This window comes from Scleropages formosus, chromosome 10 (assembly GCF_900964775.1).
Source record: "Scleropages formosus chromosome 10, fSclFor1.1, whole genome shotgun sequence".
NCBI classification, from domain to species: Eukaryota; Metazoa; Chordata; class Actinopteri; order Osteoglossiformes; family Osteoglossidae; genus Scleropages; species Scleropages formosus.
The window spans coordinates 8,264,775-8,278,767 of NC_041815.1; the positions used below are offsets into that span (position 1 = coordinate 8,264,775).

The following is a 13,993-nucleotide window of genomic DNA, read 5'->3' on the forward strand; positions in this document are numbered from 1 at the left end:
CACACACACACACACACACACACACACAGTACATACAAACCCCATTTCCAGAAAAGTTGGGATATTTTCTAAAATGCAATAAAAACAAGAATCTGCGATTTGTTAATTCTCTTGACCCTTTATTTGACTGACCCCTTAACTCACCCCTTTTCAGTGTACAAAGAAAAGATTTTCAATGTTTTCACTGACCAACTTAATTGTACTTCGTATGTATAAAAAATTTAGAATTTAATGCCTGCAACACACTCAAAGCTGGGACAGAGGCATGTTTACCGCAATGTTACATCACCTTTCCTTTTCATTCCACTTTTTAATCGTTTGGGAACTGAGGCTACTAGTTGTTGCAGTTTTGCAAGTGCAATTTTGGCTCATTCTTGCTTGATACAAGACTTCAGCTGTTCAACAGTCTGTGTTCACCGTTGTCTGATTCTCCTCTTCATGATGCACCATACATTTTCAGTATGAGACAGATCTGGACTGCTGGCACGCATTCTGTGCCTCACACTTTGAGTCCCTGAATCTTTTCACAATACTATGAAATTTATATGGTGAAAGACCTAAATTATTTACAATCTTGTGTTGAGAAATGTTCTTTTTGAACTGACTGACAATTCTCTCATGAAGTTTAGAACAAAGTGGTGAGCCATAACTCACCCTTTCTTGAAAAGACCGTGCCTTTAGTGGATGCTCCTTTTATACCCACTCATGATACCCTCACCTATTACCAGTTAACCTGTTATTGTGGAATCTTCCAAAATGGTGTGACTTGAATATTCTATAAACTTTCACTCTTATTTTGCCTCTGTCCCAACTTTTTATGAGTGCACACACAAACACACACACAGTCTGAAGCCACTTGTACCAAACAGGGTCATGGAAACCAGAGCCTAACCTGGCAACACAAGGCGCAAGGCTGGAGGGGGAGGGGACACACCCAGGACAGGATGCCAGTCTGTCACAAGGCACCCCAAGCGGGGTTTGAACCCCAGACCTGCCAAGGAGCAGGCACAGGGCGCACAGGGCAAACACACCACACCACACCACACCACCGCATCCCCTTTTAGAAAATACAATGAAGTTAATATTTACAAAATACAATCAAGTTGGTCAGCCAAAACATTAAAAGTAATTTCTTTATACTTTTGTTCGTTAAATAAAGGTTCAAGAGAATTCACAAATTATAGATTTTTGCTTTCATTGCATTTTAGAAAATATCACAACTTTTCTAGAAATGGGGTTTATACATGTGAAAAAACCTCCCTCTCACCCCCATATGAGATGGTGTGTGTGTCTTCCTCAAGCTTGGGTCCTCTACCAGAGGCCTTGGAGTTTGAGGGTTCTGCTCAGTATCTTAGTTGTTCCTAGGACTGCACTCTTCTGGACACAGACTTCAGATGTTGTTCCTATACCGTATTCTGCACAGATGTTCCTGTATGCTATCCCAGTCACTTGTTATGCCTCTCAGTGTACACTATGCCAGCTTGCATGTTACACCCTGCTACTATGTGCTGGACTGTTTCAGGGGCATCTTTGTGCAGCCTGCACCTTGGGTCCTGTCTGCTATGGTAGACCCCAGCCTCTGTGGATCTAGTGCCTAGAGGCTGTTCTTGCGCTGTATGATGCAGAAAGTTTTGATGTTTGTTGGATACTCAAGCAAAAAAAAAAAAAAAAAAAATCTGTCGTTTTAATTTTTTTAACGTGAGCATCTTAGCACCCTCACGACATCACCTGACTGACCAGCAGCATAGAATATACAGATAGACAGGGAATCCAACTAAATCGTTAAAGATTTGTTAGCCATTCATACCTTGCATATGTTCCTTCAAACTGAGAAAAACTAGAAAGTTAATGAAATGCTGAATGGAGTGTTTTTTGCATTAGTCTTTAAAGAAATGGTTTGTTCCAAGGTTCCTAAGAAGTTCTTGTTCATTGTCACTTATGTCCTATGCTCTATCCTTTACACATCTGTGGCTTCAGTACTTTATTATCAATGACCTTATACATAGACTTACGAGGGGGATGTGGTGGCGCAGTGGGTTGGACCACAGTCCTGCTCTCTGGTGGGTCTGGGGTTCGAGTCCTGCTTGGGGTGCCTTGTGACGGACTGGAGTCCTGGCCTGGGTGTGTCCCCTCCCCCTTCGGCCTTATGCCCTGTGTTACCGGGTAGGCTCTGGTTCCCCATGACCCCGTATGGGACAAGCGGTTCTGAAAATGTGTGTGTATATATTTACGTTACATTTATTCATTTGGCTGACACTTTTTCACCAAAGCAACTTACAATGTTAAGGTCACAATTATTACATGCTTACAGTCATTTATACAGCTGGGTAATTTTAGTGGATAAATTTGGTGTAAGTACATTCCTCAAGGATACTACAGCCAGAGATTGAACCTGTCACTTTTGGGTCCAAAGGCAGTAGCGCTAACCACAACGCTACCAGCTGTCCCATTATATATAATTTCAAAGACTTTTTAATAATCGCTTTTACAGTTTTTCACAGGTATTGAAATCATCATAACATATTTTTCTGAACTGGCTGATGATAAACATTTTCTTATGTTTGCTTTTGCTGATGGTTTGTTTTGCAGTTTTCTCTGAGGGCCTTTTTTTGGTTTTGGGTAATTTCTAATTCTAAGAATCTCAATTTATAACTTTGAAAAACTATATTAATTTGTTCATAGTCACTAAGTGTTTATCCATACAGGGTCACAGTTTACAAGGACAACCCAAGAAGTGTGTGGTTGATCACTTTTGGTGGTAAATCATGCTAAACACACAAACACCCGTGTACCTACATCATAACTAGTTGTAATAATTGCCTTTGAAAAGCAGGAAAAAACCCATACATTTTTAAACATATAAACCTGACATAGCTAGATCCAGGGTCAGAACTAGGGTCACCTCCCAAGAGCTATGAGGCAATAGTGCTACCTATTGAGCAACCAGGTCAACATAACAGTTTTTTTTAGCTGTTGTAACTGAAATATATCACTTCAGCAAAGTAATGAGGTTCACAAATGAAAGAAGCTAATTTAAAGACTTTATTAATTAATCCATTTTCTTTCTTCACTTGCAAGTCCTTTGTTTTACAAATGTAAGACAAGTCATTAACTCCAGCTGTTTGAAAGGACAATTTATAATGGCTACTCTGTTATTTCAACAAAGTACTTTGTGTGCCCAATTAAATTTGACCACAAACATCAAGAGCTAATTGCTGGTGGACTGTTTGTTTCAATCGTATGGGACTTCACTGCTCTCTTAGGTCATTTATTTCCACTATCCCATTAGAATATGTCCTCCCAATGGACAGTTGCAACAAGAAAGCTCTTAATGAGCTTGCTAGTCTGGACCTTGTATCCTTGTTTGAACAAATCTCTGTCTCTTGAGCCTATGTCTCTACTCCATATCTGTCTAACAATGATATATTCCATTTTCCCCACCCCAAGGTCTGCACAGTTGCAACTCAGAAAGTGACTCAGACCATTTACATATATCATGTTCTATGAGCTCAGGCAGAGATAACACAGTTCAAGTGCTCTGAAGCATCATGTAGGCTCACTACCAGCAAGGTGAAAGGTGGGGGATGCAATGTCAATTAAATGGCAGGCATGAGTGGCATGGAATTAATCAGACTGGACACTGTTAAGGAAAACTGGCTGTAGGAATATTCTTTGTTGGGAAAGGAGCTTGAGCTGGTGCTGGAGGTGGAAAAGTATTCATTAGATGCACTTGGTCTCACTTGTTCTGTGGACCTCCTTGGTGGGTGTGGAGGTATTCACAAGCCCTCAGCTGAGGGCTGTGCAGGTGGAATTCTTTCCAGAAAACAGGAAGGTTGTCTCTTTACAGTTGCTGTTCTTAGAGAAGGTACTTGAGAGGGTGCCACCTACTACCTTTGTAGTCCTCTATTTATTCAGGGAATGGTGGCGAAACATGACAGATATAGGACTCTCAGGGTCTTGGAATGAAAGACCTTACCATTCTCTGAGGTTTTTTGGGAATGATTAGCAGACTTCAGTTTTGGTCATTAAACAGTAGACAAGCTATTTTCCTTAGCAGGGTGGTTTCTCAGGCTGTGGAAAAACTCTAATCCTGTTTACATGTGTTTTTTACTTGGTAAAAGTGTATGACCCTGTCCCTTGGTGTCTATTATGGGAGAGACGACAGGAATATATGGTATCGAGGCCACTGATGGGTGGTATCCAGTCCCAGTAGTAGTTCAGTGTGAGTTTTATCCTTATTACCGACATTGTTAAACCTATTCATTGTAGGATTCGAACTTTGTATAGGTTGTGTTTTGTCCCATTCCTGTTCGTGAATTTCATGGACAGACTATAAAGAAGCAGTCAAAGCTCTGAGGGTGTCCCTCTGGGGGGCACTAGGTGTGGTGTTTGCTTTTTGCAGATTATGTTGTCCTTTTGGCCTCATGAAGATATGACCTTTGACACACACCCACTTAGTTTGCTGCTGGGTTTGAAGGGACTGGGATGAAAGTCAACAATTGCAAGACTGAGGTCAAAGTCCTCTCCCACTTTTTCAAGGTGAGGGGGAGGAACTGACTCTAGTGTAGGGATTCAACTATCTCTTGGTCATGAGAAAAGAGGAATGGGGATAGAGTCTGGAGTTATATACTCTTACTGTACCTATCTGTGGTAGTTAAGAGGAAGCTGAGTCATATCAAAAAGGACCCATCACACCCATCCTGTGCCTGCAATTTATCAGTTAAATATTCAAAAATGTTCAATTACTAATACACAGTAATATGTATACTAATATGTACAGTGTAACTGGAACTTAATGAGTCATGGTAGATATGAATATGTCTTTTACTAACATAATTTTATATTTCTTTGGGAAGGTAGTATCATATGAAAAAGGTAAATAAACATATGAAGTAGGGTCACTACAAATTTCTCACTTGCATCATTGCTTTCATAGCACCTCAAAAAATGAGATGAAATATTTTATTTTTCATCAGATAGAAAAGAATAACTCCTCCTTAAACTGAGCCAGTTTGACACAGTTTATTGACAAGAACAAGATATGATAGTCGTATAAATCTAGTACAAGAAAGGTTCACCCTAAGTGATTGTGGTGTAGCAGGAAAAGAAGAGAGGAATGCACCTCCAAGGTCAACCTGAAGTAGAGCAGACATTACAAAGATGAAGCCTTATAGCTTTGTACACAGTACTTTCACTCATCTATTAGCCATTCACTCCTTTATGTTTATTAAGCATTTGTCCAGGTCAGGGTTACAACGATCCGGAGATTATCCTGGAGTTGCTGGGTGCAAAGCTGAGGAGGGTACAACCTGGATGGGACATCAGTCCGTCCATCACATCACAGACACAGACATAAACATACGTATACATAATCAGATATTACTTGGAATTTAGCGACACTAATTCAGCTGAACTGCATGTCTTATGGCTGTGGGATGAAACCTGAGCTCCAGAAGGAAACCCGCACACATAGAGGGTACACTCACAAAGTCCTCACAGGCAAAACTGGACACAAACCTACACCTGAAACAGCGCAGGCATTGTGAGGTGCTGCCTGCTGCACTACCATGCCACCCACTATGTAATAAAAACCTAATCAAACATGTTGGGCAATTAATACTTTTGATCTGTTCATTACCATTATCAGGAACTGTGTTTTTTTATATATGTATTTTTTATGTTGTATGTTGTCATGGAGAAATTTTGCGGCCCACTGCTTTCATCAGTTGTTGCCTTATTTCCTTTGTTCTGATACCATAAACGATCGGGTTGAAACAGCCAGGGACAAGCAAATACATTGTACTTATCATGGCACGACTGTTAGATGAGATACTACTTTTTATTCTGTAGGACAGAAACGCTGTTAAAACGAAAGTTAAACTCACAGTCATGACAATAATATGAGTAAAACAGGTACTGAGAGCTTTTTGGCTAGATTTACCTGACTTAAAAACAGAGGTGAATATTTTAATGTAGGAGGCAGTAATCAAAAGAAAATCAGCTGTTGGGACACAAAATGCAGCCACTAGTCCAAGGACATTGCTTATGTGTATGGATCCACAGGCCAGTGTGACCAGTGCCATGTGCTCACAGAAACAGTGGTCGATCTCATTGGACTGACAGTACGACAGAGATGCAGCCAGGCCTACAACTGCTACGACAAAAAAGGCATTTCTCAGCATAGGAACTATGACAAACTTCAGGAAAGCGGAGAACCTCATATGTTCTCTGTAGTGGAGTGGAGTGCAGATGGCAAAGTATCGATCCAGTGCCATCCACAGCAAAATGGTAGACTGGAAGGCACCAGCTATATGAACAAAGAACATCTGAACCAAGCAACCCAAGAGAGATATATGGTTCCAGTTCAGTAGAAGGCTGAAGAGCATGTTTGGAACACAGAAGATCATTACACTGAGGTCAACAAAAGACATTGCACATATCAGCAGATACATTGGAGAATGCAAGGTCTTGTGTGATATTATGGTAAACATAAGGATTAAGTTTGCAGCTAAAGATAGCAAGAGCATGAAGAGAAAGGTGGTAAAGAGCAGTTGTCTCCACTCTCTTGGTCCTGAGAAACCAATTAGGACAAAGTCTGTGTGGGAGAAATTTCTGACAATGTATTCTTGCATGATGTTGAATTGTTACCTTGAACAAAACCTGGATAAGGAAAGAAACAGGGTTTTTTTTTCTCGTTCTCTGTAAAATGACTAAAACATAAGATAACACTCTTTTTCTATTAATTTAAATCAAAACAAGTACACTATACACAACAAAAATATGACACCATTTTTGTCTGGAATGCTTGAAAAATGCTTCTACTGGAAATATTTAACAAAAATTTATGCAGCTTTTTCATATGAACTGCTTTTGCACTCAGTCACAAGAACACATCATTGAAAAGCTAATAAAGTTTATCCCCCTTAGAGTATTTTTTTATGATATAATTGTAAAAATACTTAAGTAACAATTTCTGTGTAATATCGTGCAATATTTGTCATATTTTAAATCTTCAGCATTTTTTTAGGTAATATGGATTACATTTCAGTTTGAATTTGAAATACATTAAAGACAATAAAGGAATATGCAAAGTACTTATGACTGTATGTTCCAGTGTGTCACTCCTTGGTGAAAAACTGAGATGGAAAAGTGTTCAGCTTGGTATCTGAAATTAGTATGCTCCTCACATTCCCATTCGCAGAACTTCAATAACTCAGGCTTGCTGCTGCTTAAATCCACTGTTCTGTATTCCCCTGGTAAAGGGAAAGTCCTCTAGTTAATTTTTTTTTTTTTTTTCACAGAAGCAAACAAAGATCCAAATCTCTAGGCCCAAATGACAGCTGCTATAAGATATGTTGTAGGAGAAAGTAAAATAATCTTCTGAACTCTAGTAAATTTTTTGAATGAAACAATAATCTTTAGTAATATGTTTCACAATTTAAAATTTATAGCATTCTATGGGTGCTATTCAGCTGAAATCTTATATACATAGACTACAAGTTTCCTGACAATTTTGACAGTAACAAGGAAAGAGTGAAATAAAGATAAACTCTTTTAACAATTTATTCTTCAGCTTCCTGGGGTCAGATGCATTTTGTTGTTGTTTTGGTGTACTTATGGCCCAAAAAATCCAGAAAATGGCAATAGAGTCATAATACCAGAGTGAGTGCTACAATACTTCAAGTCCGGATAAGTGAATCTCCACACAGTGAGTGTCCATATTTACATTTACATTTATTCATTTAGCAGACACTTTCCTCCAAAGCGATGTGCATCTCAGAGAAATATAATTTGTGCATTACATTAAGAGAAAGGGAGACAGAGTTACAGAGGTGAGATTCTTAAGTAAAGTTAGTTTGTTTCTTTCCACTAAATGCTCTGATGTTCATCGCACGAGTAGGTGCATAAAACTCAGAATAGACGATTCTTGATCATGTTCCTACAAATTTTTTTAAGGTACACAAACAAGAATTATGTACAATACAGGAGTAGCAGCTGTGTGAAGGCTTAATATACACGGTATATATACTGTACTACATATACTATACTATGTATATTAAGGGGGGTGTGGTGGCACAGTAGGTTTGGCCTAATCCTGCTCGCTGGTGGGTCTGGGGGTCAAGTCCTGTTTGGGGTGACTTGTGACAGACTGGCGTCCCATCCTGGGTGTGTTGCCGGGTTAGGCTCCGACTCCCTACGACCCTGCTTGGGACAAGTGGTTTCATTCAATGTGTGTGTGTGTGCATTAAGGTATATATACTACGGTATATATGGTATGTGGCAAAAGTATGAGTTACACATTTTTTATAGGTACAAACATTTTTTGGTTCGTTTAATTAATTCTAATTGTATTTTCCTTGCAGAGGGGCGCGGTGGCGCAGTGGGTTGGACCGCAGTCCTGCTCTCCGGTGGGTCTGGGGTTCAAGTCCCGCTTGGGGTGCCTTGCGACGGACTGGCGTCCCGTCCTGGGTGTGTCCCCTCCCTCTCTCCAGCCTTACGCCCTGTGTTGCCGGGTAAGCTCCGGTTCCCCGTGACCCCGTATGGGACAAGCGGTTCTGAAGATGTGTGTGTGTGTGTGTGTGTATTTTCCTTTCCTTTTTCTTTCTGGGGTGAATGTCGCCTGCATTTCCATGTCAAGCCAGCTGAGCTAGAAGCAAGAGTACCTAAACAGAATCTTCATTTCATCTAGCTCCCACAGCACTTACAGCTTGAGTCTGGTGCTCCTGAGTTTTTACGTGACATTTAGTATTTTAACTGACACTTTTCTGCAAGGTGACTTAAAATGTTAAGGTAGCCACAAATATCTACCCATTTATACAGCTGGGTAATTTCACTGGAGCAATTTCAGGCTAAGAACCTTGCTTAAGGGTACTACAGCTGGAGGTGAGACTCAAACCTCTGACCTTTGAGTCAAAAGAAATAACTCTGCTACCAGCCATCCTATAGACTATGTACTGACATCATATTGTAAACAGATATATTTTCTTTATACAATACATAATGTAATTGTACACACACACACACACCTTGTCTGAAACTGCTTGTCCTATATGGGGTCGCAGGGAGCCGGAGCCTAACCCGGCAACAAAGGGCATAAGGCTGGAAGGGGAGGGGACACACCCAGGACAGGATACCAGTCCGTCAAAAGGCACCCCAAGTAGGACTTGAACCCCAGATCCACCAGAGAGCAGGACCCAGTCCAACCCACTGCACCACCATATCCCCATGTAAGTATCATAACAATGACAATTATTATATTATCATTTCACATTTAATAATTATGTAATTGATAGAAAATATAATGTACTACTGTAAGTTCATTAATCTATTCTCAGTAACTGATTATGCCATTCGGGGGGTGTGGTAGCGCAGTGGGTTGGACCACGGTCCTGCTCTCTGGTGGGTCTGGGGTTCGAGTCCTGCTTGGGGTGCCTTGTGATGGACTGGCGTCCTGTCCTGGGTGTGTCCCCTCCCCCTCTGGCCTTGTGCCCTGTGTTGCCGGGTAGGCTCCGGTTCCCTGTGACCCCGTATGGGACAAGCGGTTCCGAAATGTGTGTATATGGTCTTGAGTAACCTTATGGCTTTCAACTGGTGTATAAGCGTTGTGTAAACATTAATACTAGAGAGACTATACTACACTGCTGTTTGTTGTTACAACCAGTTAAGTGGCAAATTTCCAAAGATACAAATATTCCCCAATTTACATCTTTCAGTTGTATTTTTTTCACTTTTCTCTACATTTTCTTCAATGCATTTTTGATGTGGAACAAATGCCACTAGTGATTACAATGCTAGGTAGTTGATGCCAATAAAACACACTAAAATAAAATAGGAATATAGGACTTGTTCTGCATGTGTCGATCAATAAAGAGACAAAAAAACTGCATGTTTGTAAGATGAACTGGAGATGCCTTTTTATTTTCAGCTATCTTATACTTGTTTCAATCTTAATACATCTCATAGTCCATGTACATATTACAATAAAGCTTACAAAGTATGTCTGTAGCTACAAAAGAATTTTACAGAACATAACCTGATCTTTGAATGAATTCATGTAGCTGATGCAATTTAGGGTAGGGTGCCTTGCTCAAGGGTACTACAGTAGTAGGAGACATTCAATCCAGCAACCGTGAATCCAAAGGCAGCAGCTCTAACCACTACACTACCAGATGCCTCTATTAAATAACCAACTGAACATTTTTTTTCTGTTAGCTGCTTTTTTGGTGGTCAATAAAGTGCAGTTATCTTTGTGACTCTGCCAAATGACATCAGTGTGCCTTTGGTGTCAGGAGACCTCACTAGATGGCGCAAGGCCCCTGTTTGTGTGGGTTCCATGTCTGAGCTCACGTCATTGTTATCTGAACTGTTACCTGATATATATTCCTTTATCATCATTTGGTCACGTTTGGTCAATGCCTTCCAGTTAGTGTTCTGATTGTCAAGTTTGTGGATCTTGTAATAAACGTCAACTATGTATTTATTTTGCTACTGCTTTGTAACAATTAAACTCTCATCAGTTCACACTGACCAACTCTTCTTTCTGCTTTTCATTCCTTCGAAATTCTTTAACAACAATACAACACACACACACACACACACACACACACACACACACACACACACACACACACACACACACACACACACACACACACACACACACACACACACACACACACACACACACACACACACACACACACACACACTTTCAGAACCGCTTGTCCCATACGGGGTCACGGGGAACCGGAGCCTACCCGGGAACACAGGGGCGTAAGGCCAGAGGGGGAGGGAACACACCCAGGACAGGACGCCAGTCCGTCGCAAGGCACCCCAAGCGGGACTTGAACCCCAGACCCACCGGACAGCAGGACTGTGGTCCAACCCACTGCGCCACCGCACCCCCCCGCACAATACAACATGTTTGTGTATATTTCTTCTTGATGTCACATGGAGCTTCTGTGATGAAAATTCAACTTTTTCATGGATTGTTAAATTGTGTAAAGTGTTTGTTCCATTGCATTTGAATTTTTATATGTGTTAATGTCTCACATCACGGTACACCTAGCTCCCTTGGATTATTCGACTCCCTCTTCTCTAGTCTCCGCCCTGCGCCATCACGCCTCTTCAACTGATGTAGAAAGCTGTTGCACAAGTTGTGACTGACCTGCCAAAGACTTTCTGTATGTCTTTGTGACTTGCAGGATATACACACATACAGAATGTACCATAACGCAATACCTTTACCAAATATCATGCACACATGCAGTAAAACCTACCTCTACTTACTATGCTGGTAGCTATGCCACCATAACATATACACCTAACAACCATAAACTAACATTCAGTTGCCATGACTCCCATTTTAAGTCCTTGCTTGACAGTGAGAAGGGACTTGCCCTGGAGCTCAAGAGCCCAAGGGGGTTAAAACTGTCCTCGTTCTCCTCTCTTGTGCAGACTCTAATTCAGAGTTACAGAAAAAAAAAAGACTATTGAAACCAGATACCCCAAGTTACAGTTCTCTTATCTCAAGGATTAGTACATTTGTCACAGCCCCCAGACATTAGTTTCCTGCCGCCTATTGGTTACAATCAAAAATGGTCAAAGGACCAGCACCCAATACCTGCAGAGCCTGGTCAATCCCTACACCTTACCAGAACTTCTGTGCTTCTCCACCTCTGGTCACTTGCTTGTCCAACTCATGAGGGATCCAAATCAAAGGCCTGTCAGACCTCAGTTTTATGAAATAAACTCCCTTGTTTACTTTGATAACCATATCATATTCTTGCAGTGTATAATAATCTATCCTGAAGGCACTGCTTTCGCATGTCGCAGTTAAAACAAAAGACTGAACATAACACCAATAGCTGACCAACACAAACCTGAAATATTTAAATTCACGTAAATTGGGCCAGGTATGGGGGTGCGGTGGCACAGTGGGTTGGACCACGGTCATGCTCTCCGATGGGTCTGGGGTTCAAGTCCTGCTTGGGGTGCCTTGTGACAGACTGGTGTCCTGTCCTGGGTGTGTCCCCTTCCCCCTCTGGCCTTACGCCCTGTGTTACTGGGTAGGCTCTGGTTCCCCGCGACCCCGTATGGGACAAGTGGTTCTGAAAATGTGTGTGTGTGGTCCATGTATGAAAGAGTCAATGGTAATGCACTTTCTGAGGGATAATTAGGTGTTGACCTTGCCTCAGAGAATTTAAAGGTCTTTGTTGTTAAATGCGGGGGGAGCGGTGGCGCAGTGGGTTGGACCGGGTCCTGCTCTCTGGTGGGTCTGGGGTTCGAGTCCTGCTTGGGGTGCCTTGCGGCGGACTGGTGTCCCGTCCTGGGTGTGTCCCCTCCCCCTCCAGCCATACGCCCTGTGTTACTGAGTAGGCTCTGGTTCCCCGTGACCCCGTATGGGGCAAGCGGTTCTGAAAATGTGTGTGTGTTGTTAAATGCACTTTTGTACAGCCCAAATTCCAAAAAAAATTGGGACAGTAAGAAAAATGATAAGGAAATCAAAACTGAGCGATTATTAACTTTACTTTGATTTGTACTCAAACAAAAATGGTATAAAGACAAGGAAGTTGTTTTAACAAATCAGATGCATACTTCTGTGAAGATATGCATTTCTTCTGAAATTGCCTGCAGCACGTTCCAAAAAAATTGGAAAAGTCGAGTGTTTACCACTCTGTAACGTCACCATATCTTTTAACAACACTTAGGTATTTGGGCGAGTTAAGCAAGCATCATTTTCCCCCTTTCATCCATTATGTAGGTCTTCGGTAAAGCAATGGTACAGGACTTTCGTTACCGTATTTTGCGCTACAGAATTTGCTACACATTCCCAACCGGAGACAGATCAGGAGTGCAGGCATGCCAATCTAGTTACAGTACTCTGCTTAAGCAGTCATGCACTTATAATCTGGGCAGAATGTCGGGACACCCCTGGATAAAAGGGCATCTGGATGGCAGCATATGTTGTTCCACAATTTGTTCATATCTTTCTGCATTAATGGTGCCCTCACAGATGTATAAGTTACCCATGCCATGGGCACTGACAAATCTCCGTATCATGACAGGCACTGGCTTTTGGACCTGATGCTGATAACAGCTTGGATAACCCTTTTCCTCCTTGGCCTGGAGAACATGATGGTTTTCTTTTCCAAAAACTACCTGAATTGTTCGAGCGTCAGACCACAAAATACAAGTGTTCTGTGCTGCGGTCCATCTCAGATGGCACCGAGCCCAGAGAGTTGAACTCTTGTTTACTCTTGTCTTTAGCTAGCACTCTACCAAGGGAATACAGAACTGTACATTTAAGCAGCAGGAGGTCGGACTTGTTGGAGTATCGGGTATCTGACTGTGAAGAGCGCTTTGGTTTTGGACTGCAGGAGCCACAGCTTTAAACACTGGAACCTGGAATGTAAAACACTTTTGCCATTTTTTTTATTTCTCTCTGTATGAAAAAGAAAATGCATATTGCTTTTCAAATGATTTTTTTCTTTTGAATTAAATATATAAAGATTGTGAAATCAAGTATAAAATAAATCCTGGGCTGCCTTTTCCAAATCATTAATGTTATCAATCAATAATTATTTCAAACATAATTATAACTTAGGTCAGTATATTTTTCACTTTTTATAGGGTTTAATATGTATGTATCATGTAAATCGATGTTTGGGTACATGGCCCTTAAAAGTAGTGGAGAAAATTCTGTTGTATACCTGTAGATAAAGCTTGAATGTGCACAGCTGTTTGTGCTTTATGATTTACATTTTGAAATAATGCTTTTCTTCAATACATGAAATAAAGTTACTGCTAGATACGAATTTAAGCATTTACTCTCTCGCATTCTCTAGGTGTTTTTGAAAGTGCCACACTGTGCAGCAAGATGTCGGAACATGCAGCAAGAAATATCTCTCACACGGACTTCATATTAAGTGGCTTCTCTGGATCCAGAGAGTGGAAACAACTTCTCTTCATCCCATTTTTCCTCTTGTTTGTA

At 41.1% G+C, this 13,993-nt stretch overlaps 1 protein-coding gene across 1 annotated transcript; it reads right to left on the reverse strand.

Annotated features, from left to right (window-relative positions):
* Window positions 1–5,690: 5,690 nt before the first annotated feature.
* On the reverse strand, window positions 5,691–6,632 carry LOC108934864 (putative olfactory receptor 52P1). Its single transcript, XM_018753033.1, has one exon. The coding sequence runs from the start codon at window positions 6,630–6,632 to the stop codon at window positions 5,691–5,693; it is 942 nt and encodes a 313-aa protein (XP_018608549.1).
* Window positions 6,633–13,993: the final 7,361 nt, after the last annotated feature.

Excerpts from the sequence above, each read along its gene's own strand:
- LOC108934864 (XM_018753033.1), bottom strand. The coding sequence starts at position 6,632 with ATGCAAGAATACATTGTCAGAAATTTCTCCCACACAGACTTTGTCCTA.